We start from the raw sequence: 20,543 nt of genomic DNA on the forward strand, positions 1-20,543 counted from the left end.
TCTGCGTGGGCGACACCATCGAGGGACGATGCATAGATCAGGCCTATACTTGATGGGCTGCAGGTGCGCGACTGCGCGTGCAGCCAGCCATGGACAACCTCTGCTGCCGTGATCATGAGCACACCTCGCTGTATTGTATGATTGTGAGTTACAAATCTGTAATTTTTACTGTGAGACTTTTGAGACTGTTCTGGCTCCATAGTATGATGTGTTAAGTTAAGTATAGCCAATGTTTTGCTGCTGTTTTTTGTGTGCGTCTGCGTGTTGCTTGCACGTGACAATAATTATGCCAAATCGTGAGCGCATCGAGTTGAATGATGAAGGGAGGCAGCTAGGGAGGGTCAAGGGTGGATCTTTCTGTGACTGTGTATAGCGTCACACGTCCCATAAGGTCATGCGGGTGGAGTCTCTTTGCCTATATTACCTGATCAAGTCCCTCTTTTCTCCTTTATCCAGAGGAGTGATAGAGAGGACTGGCTGATTCCTAACAGGATATTTACTTTCTTTTTGCACCACCATGCCATCCAAACCAGCACCCATCAAAAAATCCCCCGCCAAGAAGGCGGCAGAGGCAGAGCCCGCAGTGACGGCTCCTGCTGAGCCCGCTGCTCCGCCGCCACCTGCCGCCGAGGTACCTGCGGAGGCTGCGCCGGCCGAGGCTGCTGCTGCGCCCGCCGCGGCGGAGGAGGCAGCGCCTGCTGCAGCCCCAGCGGAGGAAGGAACCCCCGCTGAAGGTACTACTATAGTGCTCTGTCCTGAGTCCTGACCTGGTGGTGCATGGGATGAGAGTACAGTATACCCTTGGCCTTGATATAACAACAGGTCTTTATGAGTATAGTCTCGCGTTGACAGACTGTTGCTTCCTCGATTATAGTTGTCTTACTCTTGTCTACCTACGCGAGACTATTATGACTCTGAGTATGACTATGACCGTGGATGATGCCTGGCTGTCTTTCTTGACCCAAGGGCGGCTATAGGAAAACTTGGAAAAGGGCTCTCATCATCAGCAAAGTGCGTTTAGCCTATACTCATATATTGTTACTACTTTTTCGATGAATTGAGTAGAAGGACTCCTCCTACTCAATTGAAAGGACCCCAATATAGGCTTTCTTGGATTAATCATTTTTACAGTATTGTACCCTATACTGTACTGTTCATGCAAACAGTTAATAAAGTATAAATCGATAATAACCTTAACACATTTTGATTTATTGAATAGGCCTACTTTTATCAGAGAGAGAGAGAAAGCACCTGTAGAAGATTGAACCCAAGAAAGCACAACATTGCTTTTTTCCATTGGGGTCCTGTGTATTTAATTCATTGAAACATTTAGTGACAGACAAATACAATACAATACAAAAACATCATAAAAGAAAAATATGTGCAGTAAATATAGGCATTCATTGTGATGGGCTTGGATTTATTCACAGTGGCAAGTGATATTTCCATTCATAGTGTTTTCAAATACCTACTAGACTTAGCCTACTGTGAATGATTTATTAACTCATATGCCTGCCTGTTTATCGTCAGAGGATTTAAACATTCTATTAAACCCTCTAACAGTTGACGTCAAGTATAGCCTAGGTTGGAATACAAAGTAACCAACACCGACCGTACTGTAACTCATGCTGCATTTTAATGGGTGTAGGTCATCTCCTGAATGCACTGACCCAGTTGCTCTAGTCCTCAGAATGCTGATGACATCAATTGGAAGGCGTTGTACAATTATAGGGGAGCCAGCAATACCTTACATGTATGATTTATGACTTAAGTCGTAAAAGTATACTTTTATAAGGATTATGTTATGAGTATCTGAATAATAGTTAGAGCCATACTTGTACAGTGTTGTAAGCAGATTACAATGCATTAATTTATAAGTAGGCCTATATGTTTTTAATGCATTATAGATATGGGATGTATAGTATGTCATACCTAACTGATCAAGCCAGACCCATAATATCCAAATTATATTTAATCTATCCGTAATTGTCCCAACTGATCTGATATCTGAATCTACTTGTCCAGTGTGGTACATTTTCTTTCCTTTATGATTTTCCGCTACACTTTACACACTTTACACTTTGACTTATTACTTCGTACAATTGTATGATAACCTTTATAACCTGGTGGGACCGAACAGAGTGGCATTCCCGAATCCCGACACACCGCCACTCTGACTATGTTGCTTCAGGGTGCGGTTAGGGTTATAGGGACAGGGTTCGGAATAGTGGGCTTCAGAATACTGGAGTGGTATTATACCTTGTATACATGTAGTGTGTATTTAACTACACATACTGTATTTGTTTGAGCATGTGACAAATAAAACCTCTTGAATCTCGGTGCTTCGGATCGAGTGGGTTTGCTATCAAAACAATGTGGCACTGGAAACCCTCACCACTTTGATAGGTGAGGGAACTATAAGGCTATACGATTCATTGAATCTTTCATGGTAAAGGCTATACAACTTTGTACATCACTGTCTGGAACCTTATCTAACCTCTTTTTTCCAACAAGGTACAGTATGCTAACATTGCATTTTATGTACAAATGCCAGCAGAATTAATGCTACTGCATTTGCAACGCAATTGGCTAAATAAACGTACTAAAAATAAAACAAATAAAAGTACTGTAGGTCAACACAACGCTGTCTCAACCCAAATGTGCCCAAAGTTAAACGTCAACATGTGACTTAAAGGTGGGGGGGGGGGATATATGATTTACGATTCTGTCCCTATCGGGACAACTTGGACGGCGCTGAGTCGGCTCAAGCGGACTGCGCAATGTTCGGCACAGCTCAGAGGTGCGTCCCGCGGAGTGCGGATGTCCCGGAACTTCCGGAAGGTCAACATGTGCCGCTCTTATTTGCCATAGTTTGGGGGCGAGACAGTGTTGGTCAGCATAATTGATTCTAGCTTGTAGAACAACAATTGAGCCTGCTTTGCCCTGAAAGATGCGCTGACTTGTGATGTTCAACCTGTAATCTCAGCCCCTACACCTGCTGTAGAGGAGGAGACTCCGCTTCCCAGCCTTGAACCTGAGGCTGTTCCAGTTGATGGTAAACCAAACCCTCAACTCTGTTAGAAACCAACCATCATACCCACCTGACTACTTTAACCTGTTACCTGTTACCATGATAGTTCTTTTTTAACTTAATGGTAAGGCTAAAGGCTTCCACTTTTACATCACATCTGACATCTTTAATCATAAGGAAATATATGATCATGTTGCATCATATATATAATGGCTTGTATGCCAGTATAGAGTTGATACAATATAGAATTTATGAAATTCTATTGCTACTGCTGACAGAGGTCATTGTTGTTGATACTTCATTGTGAAAGTGTGACACATTTGCCCACTTTTGGCAAACAAAAAAGCTGTTTCCTGCTGATACTAACTCTGGATGTTCAACCCATAACCTCAGCCACCGCACCTGCTGTAGAGGAAACTCCAGCTCCCAGCAATGAAACCGAGGCTGATGAAGCTGATGGTAACTCTCATTCATATCTTAAAGGACCACTTCACCACTTCTCTTCCTATAATTGGTCCTAACTAATGTTCATGATAAAATACCACCATTTTGTCCTACTCAGTCTGTGTCTCATAGGAAGGCTGTGGGCAGTTCAGAAACCCGTCCACCAGTGACAAGATCGATGGTGAATCCAAGCTGATAAGCTTTCTTTTCCTGAAAAGTTGCAATGCGATAATCTAAATCTAAATATTTTAAAATAAATCTTGTTTAAAAGAAAATCTGCCTAATGATGATGTCACTGGTGGACGGGTGTCCGAACTGCCCAAAGCCCTCTTATGAGACACAGACTGAGTAGGAAAAGAATTGTGGTGTTTTATCATGAACATTAGTGAGGACCAATTATATGAAGAGATGTTGAAAAGTGGTGAAGTGGTCCTTTAAGTTAACTACAACATAACCTCTTACACTATAAAGGACCTTTCAGACGGGCAACGAGTGACGCAGGCATTGCCGCCTGGATCAGAGACGGGTCTGCTCCAGTGTTCATGAGGGCCGCGGGACGCGCAGGGTAAAAAAAAAGAAGCTGACCACAATCGACCGAACCAAGCACGCGCGAGACAATATCACTGGGCCGCGCCCCCTCAACTTCTCTGCGCGTCCAAAATAAACGCACACCTCTCCTTGATAATGAATTCCTAGGCGTGTCAGTCGCTGCCCGCCTGAAAAGGCCTTAACACTTTGTTAAATGTGTCCGTTATCATTCACGGTAAGTCCACAAATGACAAATGTGTAGGCTTGCACGGGCCCTATTTTCGTCAGTGCCTTACCCCTATCCCTAAACTTTTTTGCTTCTTCTTTTTTCTTTTTTTACACATTTTAAAACATTTTAAAATTGTTCAACTAGCCGATCTACGTTGACACGTTGTGAGCTTGTATATCGGCTATTTGAACTATTCAAAAATGTTTTTCAAAATAGTAAAAAAATAAAAGCAAAGAAGAATTTAGGGATAATGGCCCTGGTACAGTATGTGCCTACTGATGCCAGTAGAGTCAATACTAATGTCAACATATGCACTGCAATTGGTTGTAAATGCTATGGATCAACATTGTTGATTCTATACGTTGTAGATAGAACAACAATTTGTCCTGCTTTGACCTATAAACCTCGTTTCTGCTTCTATGATACTAACCTGTGACTTGTGATGTTCGACCTGTAACCTCAGCCACTGCGCCTGCTGTTGTAGAGGAGACTCCAGCTCCCAACCTTGAACCCGAGGCCGTTCCAGTTTATGGTAACCTTGAGCCATTTTATTAAGTCAGCTACAGTTTATAATATAAGGTTTTAAAAATGTTGTGGTTCTGCATGCTACGGCTACCTACCACTTTGTACATCACTGGAACATTCTCTAACCGCTTTTATCACAAGGTAGGGTAAGTGATTTGATTTGGTTAAAATAATTGTTAAATAGCGGATTAAACAAGTGAAATTGGAAGTGATGATGATAATACAAATAAATTATTGGGTAACTGGAACACTGTAAAAATGAAGCTGATGAATGGGTACTCTCCCTGTTGGCAGAAATGTTTTGTTTTAACCCGAAAATATCTCTTATCCCTACCTTCAGCAGACATAATATAAGGTTAATTTATAAATGCAACATTATATTTGTTTCCTAAACAGTATTGAATCTTGATATAAGCTATTTATTAACTGGTATGTTGTATGGAAGCCGACATTGCTGTTGATTCTTCATTTGACAACAATTAACCCTCACTTGTAACTTCATTGTGATGTTTCGGCCTCTAACCTCAGCCACTGCACCTGATGGTAACCGTCACCCCCTTCTTTTTATAATCAAACAATAACCTCTTATAATACTTCAAATGTGTTTTTTTTTCATGGTAAGGGTGGAACTTTGTAACATCTCTTGAACATACACTAACCTCTTTGTATTGTCACAAGGTCGAGTATGATCGCATCACATCCCTTTAGCACGGTTGAGACTTTGTCATCATTCACTCTCCTGTCTATTTTCTTGCATCTCTATAGATGCGTATTATGTTACCTGGTCCAGTTCTTTTGGTTCTGTGTCCATCTCTTCCTCAGCTGTTTCTTCTTTTTAATCGCACCCCATGTGTGTATATTAGACTTATTCCCCAGTCCGTTCTTATTGGATCATGTGTCCCGTGTTTCATGTGTCAGTTTATGTGTCTCTCGAGACAGACGGAGTTTTTGACGATGTGTTCTCAGATTGGTTTATGTGTGACAGCTGCTGTCCTCGTTTACTTGCGTCACCTGCAAGCCACTACCCCCCCCCCCCCCCCCCTCCCCCAGTGTTGTGTTTTTATCACCACCTGCCTCTCTGTCCTGCCTGTGTTTGGGTCATGAGCACCACCACACCAGCTCATAACAACTATAACAGATAATATGAATGACAACATAGTATTTATACTGTACACCGGTGGTTCTCTACCTGTGGGTAGGGGTATATATATCCCCACAAAAATATATATAAGAAAGAGGCAAAAATGGTGAAAATAGATGATCTACACATGCCTTAACTCCTACAATTCCAAGTTATTGTCGGGGGTGGAGGGTCCCCAGTTAAAATATGATAATTTTGAGGGGCCGAAAAGGTTGAGAACGACCGCACTATGGCTATAATACTATGGATCAGCATTTCATGTTGCAGAACAACAATAGGTCCTGCTTTGTCGTCTAGTCTGTTACTAACCTGTGGTTTGTGATGTTCAACCTGTAATCTCAGCCAGTGAACCTGCTGCTGTTATAGAGGAGACTCCAGCTCCCAGCAATGAGCCTGAGGCCGTTCCAGTTGATGGTAAACTTCAGCTCTTTATATAAACCAACTATCATATAAGCTCTTATGATATTTAAAATGTGGTGATTTTTCATGGTAAGGCTACAAATGTGTACATCACTGGAACATTCTCCAACCGCCTTTCACAAGGTGCTAAATTGTTGCTGTCGGGAGTTATATCTACAATGTACTGTATATCTGCCATTTCTGCTACTTTTGTGGGACACTGCAGTAGGACGAAGTAGGGTGTTAATTTATGAAAAAACATAAAGTTAAAATATGGACATAAGAGGTTTCTACTCGACAGCAATGATATGATAATGGTGTATTATATCCGTACTGTATACTGTATGCCAGTTGACATAATACTAGTAAATAACATAGAATTCATGAAATTCTATTTCCTATTACTGAAAGAGGTCATTGTTGTTTGTTCATTGGACACCAATGTAGCCTTAGCCTATACTTTCTACTGCCAAGGCTGTTTCTAGTCATTGACACTAACATGCAATCTGTAACCTCAGCCACAGCGCCTGCTGTAGAGGAGACTGCAGCTCCCAGCAGTGAAACAGAGTCTGATAAAGCTGAGGGTAACCTTCACCCCTTTTTTATAAGCCAATTATAATAACCGCTTATAATTGTTGAATTGTGGTGATATGGTAAGGCTATATATCTTTGGAACATACACTAACCTCTTTTGTAGTGTGATATCGGTATGATAAGATATCAAGTATCGATATGCCAGTAGTGTTATTAATACTAATGACAAGTTGAGAACAGCATATTTCTGAAATATGTTATGAATCCAATGCAGTATAGGAGGTCAACATGGTCGATTCAAGGTTGCAGAACAACTATAATTGGTCCTACTTTGTCTTAGAAACTTTGTTTCTAGTCTAGGATACTAAACCTCTGGCTCTGACATGTGGTGTTCAACCTGTAATCTCAGCCACTGCACCCGCTGCTGTTATAGAGGAGACTCCAGCTCCCAGCCATGAACCTGAGGCCGTTCCAGTTGATGGTAACCTTCAGCCCTTTATATAAACCAACTATCATATTCATATAAGCTCTTATGATATTTAAATGCTGTGATTTTTCATAGGCTATGAATGTGTACATCACTGGAACATTCTCTAATCGCCTTTATCACAAGGCGTCAGCTATGATAATTGATAACAACCTTGTTCCCAGGCTTTTCTCATCTCACGAAAAGAAAAGTCTGGTAAAAGAACTACGACAGAAAGTGTCCATAGGGCAGGACTTCCGTGCATATGCACTTCCTCCAGAAACTGTTCTATTTTCGGCCGATCGCAATTCGCGACAGGTTTTCATCAGTACGGCATCAAAGTAACTTCCATCGGCAGTAATTCCTGTATTTAGACACTTTCAGTAGCAGTTCTTGCCCAGCATAATGATAATTGCATTATGTTCTGTCAAGTTAATGCTAATAACATAATTGATTCAATTATATTGCCTATTACTGAAAGAATGAGGTCATTGTTGTCTATTCTTCATTGCACAACAAGTTGGCCTACTTTCCACTACCAAAGCTCTTTCTAGCCACTGTATCTGCTATAGAGGAGACTCCGACTACGTACAGTAACCTCTTTATTTTGTCTTGAGGTATAGTATGATAACGCAGCAGCATGTATCTATATGCAATTATAGTTGGTGCTAAATGACAACAGTGTATTTCTGCAATTAAGAAATGCTTATAAATGCAGTACAGTAAAGGCCTATTCATAATCCAATTTTAGGTGATAAGGTGACAACCAAAACGGTGGCTAGTAAAAACAAGAGAGATGAGTTTGGTTGAGCGGTGAGTCTCTTACCACCTCAGCGTGACGTCATGTTGTAGTTTTCAGTGGTCACCGTATCACCTGAAACTGGAGTATGAATAGGCCTTAAGTACACATTGTTGATTCAAGCTTACAGAACAACAATATGTCCAGCTTTTTCCTATAATCCTTGATTTATAGTCTATTATACTAAGCTTGTACCAACCTGTAATCTCAGCCACTGCACCTGCTGCTGTTGTAGAGGAGACTCCAGCTCCCAGCCATGAACCTGAGGCTGTTCCAGTTGATGGTATTGGTAACCTTCAGCTCTTAACCAACTATAAATTACAAGATTACAAACCAAGCGGTTCCCAAACGTTTCAGGTCGAGGCCCACAATGAGATTAGACGTTTGCCGCACGGGATCCGAACTAGTGAAAATAGCCAATCTACAAGCGCACAACACGACGATTTGCGCCGTGTTGAAAACTAATTCTTAATTAGTATATCTTTTTTAAGGAATTTCTTAGATTTGTTTGTTTTAAAATGTATGAAATCCTTTAAAAATATATTTTGAAACATACAGTATCTATTTCTAAATGTGGGAAAAGAAAATGAGTCGTGAACCATATTTGGTCCGTCACCCACGAATGGGCCCCGACCCTCTGTTTGGGCACCAGTGCTCTAACCTCTTTTACAAATACCTTCTCGTCTCCTTATTTACAGTGGTCATCAGTAGTTAATAGTAGCTAATGCTAAGGCAATAATGGGAGGCTATATTAACTACAGTTCCCATAGTTCTTTGCAACTAACATCTCCTCAGCAAGTGCTAACATGTATCTAATGTCTGCTAGCTACTGCGCCTGCTGCCGAGGACTCTGAAGGCCTAGCTTCTGCTGCTGACGCTCCAATAGCTGATGATGGTAAATCATGTTGTGCATATTGTAGTCCAACTTCCACCCAGCATCTGTCCTGCAAAGGTATTGCAGTGCTTTCAAACCTAATCCTCGTGGATTGGTTGGATCAACAGTACAGCTACAGTATTACAGCAAGCTTGTGACTTGTGATAGTGCTCAGCATGAAACAGAGGCCATTAAAGTAACTCTCACACATACTGTATTGATGATTGTCAATATTCCAGTAGATGAGGCAAAAACAATTAGGTCTAATTGAAAAGGTTTATTTGAAGATGATACAAAATGAGAATAAGTCAAAAAGATAAGGTAGATAATAAAAAGAATAAGTTCAAAAAGTACAATGAGTAAAAAAAGGATATTGCCATACAAAGCAATGATGAACCAAAAGAGAGACGTGGTCCTCAGTTTAGTCGGCTATTAGTTGCATTCACCCAACTTGCATTCAGGTATATAGCAAGTGATTTCACAATACAAGCAAGATACCGGCCCACACCAAAGTTCCATGGCAGTTTCCAAGTTCTTCCCGCAAAACACACAAGTCATCTCCCACAGCACCGATCGCCTCAGAACATTTGAGAACTGCCAGAGAAAGTCGACTTGACCTGGCTATACAAGCCAGGATGATTTCACATTGCACATGGACAGAAACACAAGCACATAACCCACCAGACCAGCTCTGTGGTGTACTATAACCCTGCACTGGTTCAGAGAGGCGACACAGAGAACAGTGCAGGGTCAACAGGGATACACTCTGTCAGAGGGACAATTAAAGCATGCATAGGTCGAAGGGTTAATAGAATATACACCCCTGTATATAGAATGACACGCCCCTATACTGTATGATTCTCCAATAACTGTAGGCTATTTCTTTACTCAGCTACGATCCACATGATACGTCCTTGTTTTTACAATAATAGGTACGACTTGGTAAAACACTGACTGGACGATGTTCTCTAATCTCTTTAAAAAAATGTGCTAGTAGTCTCTTTAATGGTCTTGTGCAAATTCTAAGACAATAGTGGTAAATAGAAATATGACTCGAGGGAGACTCAAAACCTAATTTCCCATAGTTCTTTGCACTAGTACTGAGTGACCTTTGACTGGAGAAACATTTCAATTTGCAGGTAACAAGAAAGTGTTTAATGCATTTTTGAGGGGAGCACACGCTGCACACCACTCCAATGACTGGCCGCGTGTGTCCCTCCTATGTGTCTATGTATATCCATTTGGGCTATGAACAGCTGCAATACCGCGCTGGGTGACCTAAAGTGGCACTGTTGAGCAGCCCAAAGGGCCACTCACACTGAGCACCACAACTCTAACAATAAAAGTAGAACTAACAATAAAACGGTACCGTACAGTACAGTGCACAGTAACTATCGCAATGATACTATAGTTGCACCACTCAGTTCACACAGGTGTGATTTGTCTTTTTCTCCAGATCTGCCACTAACATTTCCTCAGCAGCTTCTAACGTCTCTAAACCAATGTCTGCTATACAGTAGCTGCTGCTGCTGAGGACGCCGCTGCTGCCCCTGAAGCCATAGCTTGTGCTGCTGATGCTCCCATAGCTGACGATGGTAAATCAAGTTCTGTAGTCCTCCTTTCAGGCTTTCACCCAGCATAATATGTCCTGCAAAGGTAGTGCAGTATTGGTTGCATCAACTGTACAGCCAAATCCTGTAGTAAGCTTGTTAACAAGTGCGACTTATACTGTCTGGTGGATACTTTACAAACTGCTGTTTGGCTAATTCCCCATCCGACAGTAGCTTCTGTATGCTCGCAAGCCGCACCCAACACTGACCGCTGAATGTATACATTTCTATATATTTATAGTATAGTGAGTGTATGTGGAAATGACCAAAGCAACCAACCAACACATATCTTGTTTTGTGGAGCTTCGAATGACCAACTGTTGTTGACCAACCTCTTACTGTAATAATTTCTTCGTTCTCAGTATATTCTTCTATACTTTTTCCATCTCATCTCGTTCACATCTCTTGCCCACCATCTCTTCACTGGCGTAGTAGTCTACCATCTTTGGTCAGTGTAGTGGTCAGTGTAGTGGTAATACTCAATAGGCGTCCAGATGGTGCGAGTGTCCAGTGTCCACACGTGTTACACTCTCCTGGTGAAATACCTCGTTGTCAGGTGAACACAGTTAGCCATGTATGAATGGAGGAGGCCTGTGGTGTTACCGATGATAGTATTAATGAAGGCTCTATTCCATTCTAGTCAAACAGTCAGGGTGCTGCTATTGTGCAGGCTGGCTCACTGGAGACACTGCTACACCGGTGGGCCTCAAAGTGTCCTTGAGTGGGTTACAAATGGGTGCGTAACTGAGAGTATACAAAATTACAAATGGAACCATTCCATTTGTACACTCAGAGTTACGGGGGTCCTTGAAATTAAACATTTTGAAAACCACTATACGCTAAATGGAACACAGCCTTAATTCGTATCATAAGTAAGTAATTGGGAAGTGGCCCGGAAGCTAAGTAGGAAGAGTTATTCTGTGTGCATAGAGCGGCAGCCCATTGGCAACTACTACATTTAGGAGAATAATTTGAAGAAAATGGGTTGTAAATAAATGGCATAGTCACTGCATCACTGACTTCAACCTGTAACCCCAGTGACGCCTGCGCCCGCCGAGGAAGGAGCTGCACCCGATGCCCCTGCAGATGGTAAACCTTGAATACGTCTGTGTGCGTGTGTTGTACCAGTCATGTTCCTCCCGTCATGAACACGTCCTACATATCTGTCATATCTCTGTCATATCTATGTCTCTGACTGTCACCACGCACGCCGAGTGGGTGCTATTCTCGTGACTGAAGGTCTTATCGTCTTGCTCTGTACATGTGGTCCTCCTCATCTGTCTTCTTATCTACGGTATCTGTGAATGTGTCCTGCAAGTGACCTTGTGCATTCGAGGGTCACTTTGTCACATGTTGTCCGTGGCCACTTGCGAGGCACACAGAGAGCCGTGACTCCTGTACTCCATCCTGCTTGCTTTAGTAGAACACATAGCATGATTCTGTTTACTGCATGACGTTGTCTTCTTAAACTAATGGCCTAAGTCATTTGTTTTAAGGTTTTCAGGAAAAAAAAGAAAAAAAAAAGATCCAAAACGATATTTCTTTAATAATTTCACCAAAAACGTTTATAACATATATAAAACTGTCAGTTATGTAACATAATATGATTAAATTGAACTAAATAGGATTAAACCTTAGACTTAGGCCAATTTACTTACTGTCCTGATGACATCACAACACCATTGACTTAGGCCAAATAAAATGCCTATTTTGGCCTAAAGTCACACTCTTATTTTGGCCTATGCCACACTCATTTTACTAATTAGGGACAGGATCAGCATGATCCTTTTCAATTAGGACTTTGGCGATTTTACCCAGAGGTGACCAGTGTCATGACGAGCTGACTAAGGCAAAATAAAACAATCATCAAAATGACATAGGCCATTAGTTTAGGAAGGTGATGATGAGATAGCTTAATTTAACTTGATCATTTCTAATGCATTCCTAATTGCATCTCAACGCTAGCTGCTCCCGCTGCTGCTGATGACAGTGCGGCACCCCAAGGTGCTGACGCCCCTGCTGACGGTAAACACAAACACACACACACACACACACACACACACACGTTGTCGTCACACAAGTTCCCAGCTGGAAGGGCTAGTGTGTGTATGTGCACATACTGATCTAGGAACATGCAATATGTTCCATAGTCAATTCACACAGAATGGCATGTCATCAAATGATAGTTCTATTGTTGAAACGTTTTCCATTGATTGAACATGAATTATATATCCTTGTGTGTTGATTTATATAGCCTTGCGTGTTGATTTATATAGCCTTGCGTGTTGATTTATATAGCCTTGCGTGTTGATTTATATAGCCTTGTGTGTTGATTTATATAGCTTTGTGTGTTGATTTATATAGCCTTGCGTGTTGATTTATACAGCCTTGCGTGTTGCGTTGCCAGATGATCCTCTGCCTTTCCGATACTGTCTGGTGACAGTGTAATGACAGTTTAATGCTTTATCATGTGGTGTCCTCCACAGTAACAGTTTTTGTATTGAGTTGTGCTTTCATTTGAAATGTACCTATTCTGCATACAGTCAGTCAGTCAGTCAGTCAGTCAGTCAATCAAAGCAAGTCTGAAAAGGTGGGTTTTGAGTGTGCTTTTGAATGTGGTGAAGGTGGGTGGGTGAGTGAGTTCCACAGTGAAGGGGCGGCCACTGAGAAGGCCCTGTTGCCCCAAGTTAGTTTGCTTGACTTGTAGGTTTCCAAATCAGCAGCCTTTAAACTCTTCATCGTTTTCATCCAATTTTAGCAAACAAAAGCAACATTTGGAGACAGACCTGTGAGTGTATAATTTATTAGGCGCGTGCCAATATATCGATATCGCGATATATCCCGATACTTCGTCCCGCGATATATATATTGTATCGTCCTCCCAATATCGTGATATTGATTAGTTAGTACAAGTAACTTTATCTTTATCTTCTTTATCTTTATCGTAGTACTAGGCTAGGTACATTGTTGTGGACAGACAAGTTGTTGACAAGTTGCCTTTTATGGTTATTTTTTTCATTTTCAGTTACAGACATCGTGATACATTGCTGATGAAATCTCTTGCAATACATTGAATATAGCAATATTGCAATCTATCGAATACCGTGATATTATCATTATCGAGGTCCTAATATGGCCACAGATGGCGTACCGTGAGGTACCCCGTATCGTTCCACCCCTGTGATATATCCAGTGAGCCCTCAGTGCTGATATATCTAGTGTGATATGTCCAGTGAGCCCTCAGTGCTGATATATCTAGTGTGATATGTCCAGTGAGCCCTCAGTGCTGATATATCTAGTGTGATATATCCAGTGAGCCCTCAGTGCTGATATATCTAGTGTGATATGTCCAGTGAGCCCTCAGTGCTGATATATCTAGTGTGATATGTCCAGTGAGCCCTCAGTGCTGATATATCTAGTGTGATATGTCCAGTGAGCCCTCAGTGCTGGGGGGTGATTTGTGGTTCCCTATAGCGACCTTAACCTGCTGTCTGTCTGATGCTAGCTGCTCCAACCCAAGCTGCTGCAGTAGAGGAGCCGCCCAAGGCCCCGACGCCTCCTCCCCCTGCAGGTATACTATGGTCTGAATGAAGGCTCCGCTCTCAGGCCTTCATTGGCTCCACAAACTGTCACTCATAATGTGTTACTGTTGTCTGTCTGTCTGTCCGTCCATATCTCTGTGAGCAGCCAATCTCAGGCACCCTTGATCTCGGCGTGAAGCAAATCAGGATATCAATGGATATCAACAGTTTAAAGGGAAATTATTTGAGCTGCTCATCTCTGTATCATCCTTCTGTTCTGTCACTGTCACGTCTTTTTATTTTCAATGACAATGAGTGTTCATCTTGCTGTCGTACAGGCAGCGCTAGACTCCTAAACTCCATTTACAATTTAGGCGTTTTAGCAGACGCTCTTAATCCAGAGCTATTTACAGTATGCAAGACCAACACATGATAATACTTCAAATTCACAGAAATAGTCATCAAGGATCAAAGTAATCCTAACATCCGTCTTAACAGTAGAATATCTGTACAACAATGAAACTACAGTATCCAGTACTATAGAATGCTATGTCTTCATAACGTGCTATGTAATCATTTTAGACTTTGCATATGCCTGTAAACTCGTCGAGGCTAGGGCAAGTGCTACGGCAAGTGCTGCAGACTAAGGTGGAGTCTGAAGAGGTGCTTTTTCAGACTACTACTCCTAACCACTCTGTTGTTTTCTGAACGGCGTTTGTTCAGCCCCTACCAGCGCCCCTCTGGACGTCACCGTGGAGGACGTGAACGACAACAGCCTCACCGTCGCATGGAAGACCCCGGAGAACATCGGAGACTCTGGCCTGGACGGATACACCGTCGAGTACTGCAAGGACGGAAGTGAGTTTAACCACCCTCCCTGGCTGTCAAACGTGTGTGCGTGTGTGTGTGTGTGTGCGTGTGTGCGTGTTTGTGTGTGTGTGTGTGTGACGCTGAGGCCCGCCACCTGTCCTCAGAGTGTCAAAGGGACAGCAGATTGACTCGTAGGTGCATCCGGGCCGTATTGGGCAGGCAGCCTTTCAGCGGCTGTCTGTCACTTGCATTGCGCTGACGTCCACTTTTAGAAGCTCTGATGACATCAGGTCTACTGGGGTTGCACCGTCGATGGCGGCCAAATTCTACCCTGCCCTCCTAACCCGTGTTGTTTGTAAACGTATGTCAGCAGCTGATAAACCACTGAAAGTGCCCTCATTAACAATCCGCTGAAAATTCTTTTAAATGCTGTTTTCAGTAGTAATCATTGCTGTGAGTTTGTTCAGTAACAATGGTCTTCTTGTTTCGCCACTTCCAAATTCACTTACTCCATTAAACATGTTATCTCCCAGCCCTCCAAGCCATAGCGTGGCGCTAGTGCCAGAGAAATCCGTGTTACAGTATAAGCTTGGATTTATTGCGACCAAAGGTCGCAGTTAACTATGGAAACGTGCATTTCTCGTCAGTCAGTGAGTAAGTCAGTCAGTGTATCACTCAAAATCCCCATACATGCGGAAAGCCCCCATATATGGTGCCCAGGTCTCGTGACATCACGTGACGTGACATCGTCAGGGATGAGAGTAAAGCAGGGATCATAGTAAATGCGACCTGCCACCCTTAGATCTCCATATATGGAGCTGACCTGTTCTGACATTCCATTATGTTGATCTGACCTCATCAAACCCTGTACACTTTAAGGGCGAGGTTGGCCATGGAGCGCTTCTCGCCCTCAGGCGTCTTACTGCTATGTGACTTTACTGAACAAACACTCTTGCCTCCCCCACAGCAATGACTGCTATCTAAGACTTATTTTAACCCAAGAAATATCACTTACATCACCTTATAAAAACCTGTGATAGGCAAAACCTCAAAACCCTTCATCAGGAGAAAGCCTGACAGCTCGTCCGTCATAAGCACTCGCACCGTGCCAATGCTAACTGTGGCGTTTCCTCCCCCCACACACACAGCCTCTGATTGGGTTGCAGCTAACGAGCAGCTGACCACCGCTAATCACCTGATCATCAGGAATCTGACGACGGGCGACCTGCTGTGTGTGCGAGTGGTGGCCGTTAACCCCGGGGGTCGCAGCGAGCCCGCTGCCCTCGGCGCCGCCGTGCCAATCCACGAGGTGGCTGGTGAGTAGCACGAAGCACAGTGACAGCACGCAATGATGTTATTGTGTAATGTGTACTGTATGCACTGGGTATTCTCAATGCGGGAATAGCTGTTGATAGAACGATACAATTCATTCAGTCTTATTCCCATGTCTACATAAATGGGAATAGTATACCAATTAAGAGCATTTCTCTATCATCCCCCTTCCCTCTCTGAGTATATGTCAGAGACATTCAGTGGTGTATAAAATCATGCATACAGTAAGGAGAGGAAAGGGATGACATTCTGTTTTCTTTCCCCCTGAATGAAAACATTTAAATACCTTTAAAATATTATGGGACATTTATGTTCCCCTACGGAACATAAATGTCCCATAATATTTTTCTCTCTCTCTCTCTCTTCGGTTTCCAGCCTCTCAATCAAGTTGGCCGCTTGATGTCTGTGTAACTTTGACCTATCCTTGGAGTTCTCACGTTGCAAACCGTTACGTATAAGTAGTAGACTGACTAATGATCGACTAATGCACTGCGCAGCTGTACGCACATAACTCTCCCGGACGGTGCTGACAAGACCTTTCATTAGCTTTAAATTACACCGTTCACTGAGCAGAGCAGCGAGCGCACACCTACAGAAAGTAGATTTGGCAACTCCCCGAGCCAAGCGGAGTGACCTGAGTTTGTGAGCTGCATACAATAGGTGCTGCTGCATCTGTTGATGCTGTGGCATATACTGTATATGAGTGGAATAATAATATCGTACCCCTACTACCCCACGTATACGTAAGCTTGTAGATCAGCTATTTCCGATATTTTTACGTATCACATTTAGAAAAATGACATATTATCATTTCTTTGTATATTTCAGTTATTTGTCATATCTGCCCCATGCGCTTTTTTATTACAAAGCCTACACATTTCTATTCATCCATAGCCTTCATGAATGAATTCAAAGCCAAAAACACAATTGAATCGTTAACAGTTATTTGTATAAGACAATTAATCGTCAACTTAATGTGTAATCGTGACAGCCCTAGAGACGGTCTCAGCTTCACCCAGCTTGATGGATGCTCATATCACGATGAGCGCTCGGAGGGGAGCGGTCAGGGGTTAAGTGTCTCGCTGTAGGACACTTTCTGACACAGGCTAGGGTTGGGGCGAACCGCTGACCTTCCCATTCCTCAGGCAGCCTCTAGTCTCTACCCACAAATAGGATCTCAGGGCAAAGCCAGTGTTCCTCAGTATGCATGATGTCACTGTTGTCGGGCAGAAACCTCTTATCGCCATATTCATATGTTTGTTTGATTTGTTTTTCTTGTAAATTAACGCCCCTACTTGATCATACTGCAGCGTCACACAGAAGCATCAATAGTAGTAGCAGATCCACAAGCTCGAAACGTTTTGATCTTGTACATCTGCTACTTTTGCAGATAGAGAATTTTAATCCTGAAAAGTAACAGTTTTGGACATATGAGGTAGTACTTCATCATACACATAAAATAGCAGATCTACGAGCTTGTAGACGTCTGGCATCATACAGCTTAGCATAAATCAGTATTGGTTGGCACCGTTGTGACCACCCACAGGCTGAAATATATATATGGCAGCCGCCAGCCACACAGGTGTCCGATTCTCCGTTTTCACTGCGGCGGTTTGATTTAACGCCAGTGTCAGGCAGGTGAAGGAAAACATTTAGCCAATGAGAGTGACACCTGTCAGCTGCAGTGCACTCTGTAAACTGACAGTAGCCTTGTTAGTACGACCCCGACAACACGGTCATATTTTATGACCATGTGACTCTTAAAGCGGACTGGCAAGTGGCACTGTACAAATACACTGTATGCCGTACACCTCTGAAACTAAATACTGGAATGTAAGAGGAAAGCTTTTTTAACCACATGAACCCTACATTAGCACCCCTATTCTGGGGGTAAAAATGGTAGACCGCCAAGAAAGACACGTTGTGATTTTGTAGATCGGTTAGTTTGCACCTCTGTCCCTTCTGTGCATGACTCTGATGCCATGTTGTGATTAGAAACTGTGGTCGTTCTTTTGGAATTCGTAATAAGAGGCTACTTAGAGCTCATTATGTCCTTGTAATGCACACCTACTGTATAAACTGTCACTCTACTGTAATTGGTTGAGAAGGACTGTTCCTCTGTTGTTGGTTCATGTTGAGAGGCTCAGTGTAACCTCAGAATAGACATGTACAACAGTGTGAAGAGATATGATTACTGAGCTCTAAAGCTGAACTTTACCGTCAAACCCAAGGGTATAGCAATTTACGTAGTTATTACGCCATTGATTTGATGATGTGTGTAATAATGAATGTGATTCCATTCCACTTAGAACGGTTTAGAGTCACAATCTGTTCATTGGCTTGACGTTCATATAAAAGGAATTCTCTTACAAATGAGAGACAAAATAAATACTAAGTAAGTACTTGATGAAAAGTAAAATATTATACTTATTTTGTTAACATTATATCCTTTTCTTCTCTCATCTTTTATCAACTTGAAAACAGGAATAATGCGATATAATAATTTCTATAGCAATAATATTGAGTTATGGTACAATTATGGAACATAATCGTCACTGTCGTGCAGACATCTCCATATTTAAATCAATATCAATACCTTACTTTGTCATACTACTGTGTCATGCAAAAGTAGCCGAAATAGCCGTGAACTTTTTCACTGCCAAAAAACCCCAAATCAAATTAAAGTGATTAAGTGTGTGTGTCTGTCTGCGAGTTTTATATTGAACCAATAAAAAGTATTAGACATAGGCAGGTTTCCAGCCCACAGTGACAATTTTGAGAGACTGGTGTGTGACGCAGTTAGTTAAGTAAGTCTTGCCGAGCCATGAGGCCCATAGGGGCAGGACCCCTATCTCCTGTTTCTGTAGCGTGATGTACACGTACACCCCTTGGACATGTAATGACGTTACCCCAAATCCAAGCAGCGAGGCCTTGGGTCCCATTTTTAGATGGGATGACCCGGCTGTCGATCGAACCCCGATCTCCAAATCTTGGGGCAGACACTCTAACCTCAAGCAAGGCCACTGAGCCAGTGACGCAGCCCTGATGTAAACTGTCCTATAGCAGTATACAAACGTCTGAAGGTCAACTGTGTTTGTTGTGGGTGTGTTATTTCCTGCTGGGAGAAAACGATACCCCCAGAAACATGCTGCATCTAATGAGGCGAACCACTGATTAGCTCAGAGCATGACATATGAGCCTAATATGGGTTCTAGGTGACTTGGTGTGCGTGCGTGCGTGCGTGCGTGCGTGCGTGTAGTAACCACCGTTGCCATGAGTCTCTTGTATTTTTTTGTATTGGTAGTTGCAAGTTTGCAGTCTTTTGGGCTTGTTTCTAGTGTGTAGTTCTAGTGTGTAGTTGCTTATTTGGGCTTGCTTTGTAATGTTGTTTTAAAATAGTGGTTCTCAAACATCTTCATGTCGAGGACCCCCAAATTAAAAGAGTGGGCCAGGGACCCCCAAACCAGATTTGTGTTTTTAAAACGTTGCATGCAACATGTTGTGAGCTTGTAGATCGACTATTTTCAAATAGCCAATGTACCGGTATGTAGCTTTAAAGTGCTCACGTGTTCTCACTTCTTTTGGGCCACCTTTCATAGACCTGGTTGATTATTTCTCTCACGAAATCCGACAACACCGGTCATAACTCCTCTCTTTCAACGGGGTCTACATTGGCCTATACCTACACAAAGACCTCCTCCTTTCCTCAGAGACAGAGTCTAGGTCAGGGGTGGGAAACTTTGATGATGGAGAGGGCCACTATATTTCCATTCTCCTCCACATTGCATAATTATTACCGTCGTAGCAAAAATAGCAAAAAAAAGCTGATCTACAAGCTCAAAACGTGTCGCACTGCGACGCGTTTTGAGCTTGTAGATCAGCTTTTTTTGCTATTTTTGAATTGGAATCCTGGAAAGTATCCCTTGTATTTAATTTCAAATGCATTTCATTATAGTTGTTAACTTTATGAACTAAATACACATTGTACAAAAAAAAAGACAATAACATTGTACTACTACTCATTAAGCTACATAGTAGACTGAATTGTTTGGAATTGTAACAGCTGAAATCAGTAATATCTCAGTATTCTGATATTAACCTGCAGGCCGCATTAAGTGACGGTGGGGGCCGCATGTTGCCCCCGGGCCGCCAGTTGCCCATGTATGCTCTAGGAGTCTAGGTGGTTTCCGTGGGGAGACGAGACACGTTGGTGGGAGTGCTGTGACTCTGCAGGGAGCTAGGGACATGGTTCAGGACATGGCTGGGAAGTGTGCTGATTAGCAGGGGGTTTCAGGTCTCA

At 42.6% G+C, this 20,543-nt stretch overlaps 1 protein-coding gene across 6 annotated transcripts in view; it reads left to right on the forward strand.

The window, feature by feature from the left end:
* Positions 1-444: 444 nt before the first annotated feature.
* mybpha (myosin binding protein Ha) overlaps positions 445-20,543 on the forward strand; it is a 36,640-nt gene continuing 16,541 nt past the window's right edge. Inside the window, exons 1-14 of one of the 6 annotated variants that reach the window (XM_080764158.1) lie at positions 445-734; positions 2,987-3,055; positions 3,425-3,490; positions 4,696-4,764; positions 6,241-6,312; positions 6,816-6,881; positions 7,241-7,312; positions 8,308-8,379; positions 8,923-8,991; positions 10,488-10,565; positions 11,619-11,669; positions 14,086-14,151; positions 14,825-14,959; positions 16,060-16,227. In XM_080764158.1, coding sequence (XP_080620284.1) covers positions 518-734; positions 2,987-3,055; positions 3,425-3,490; positions 4,696-4,764; positions 6,241-6,312; positions 6,816-6,881; positions 7,241-7,312; positions 8,308-8,379; positions 8,923-8,991; positions 10,488-10,565; positions 11,619-11,669; positions 14,086-14,151; positions 14,825-14,959; positions 16,060-16,227 — 1,270 coding nt within the window. In that variant the 5' untranslated portion in view covers positions 445-517. The remainder of the gene's footprint in view (positions 735-2,986; positions 3,056-3,424; positions 3,491-4,695; positions 4,765-6,240; positions 6,313-6,815; positions 6,882-7,240; positions 7,313-8,307; positions 8,380-8,922; positions 8,992-10,487; positions 10,566-11,618; positions 11,670-14,085; positions 14,152-14,824; positions 14,960-16,059; positions 16,228-20,543) is intronic. The other 5 variants (XM_080764159.1, XM_080764161.1, XM_080764160.1 and 2 more) reach the window with 5 other exon arrangements.

This window comes from Protomyctophum bolini, assembly GCF_963924005.1.
Source record: "Protomyctophum bolini genome assembly, chromosome: 5".
In the NCBI taxonomy this organism is placed as follows: domain Eukaryota; kingdom Metazoa; phylum Chordata; class Actinopteri; order Myctophiformes; family Myctophidae; genus Protomyctophum; species Protomyctophum bolini.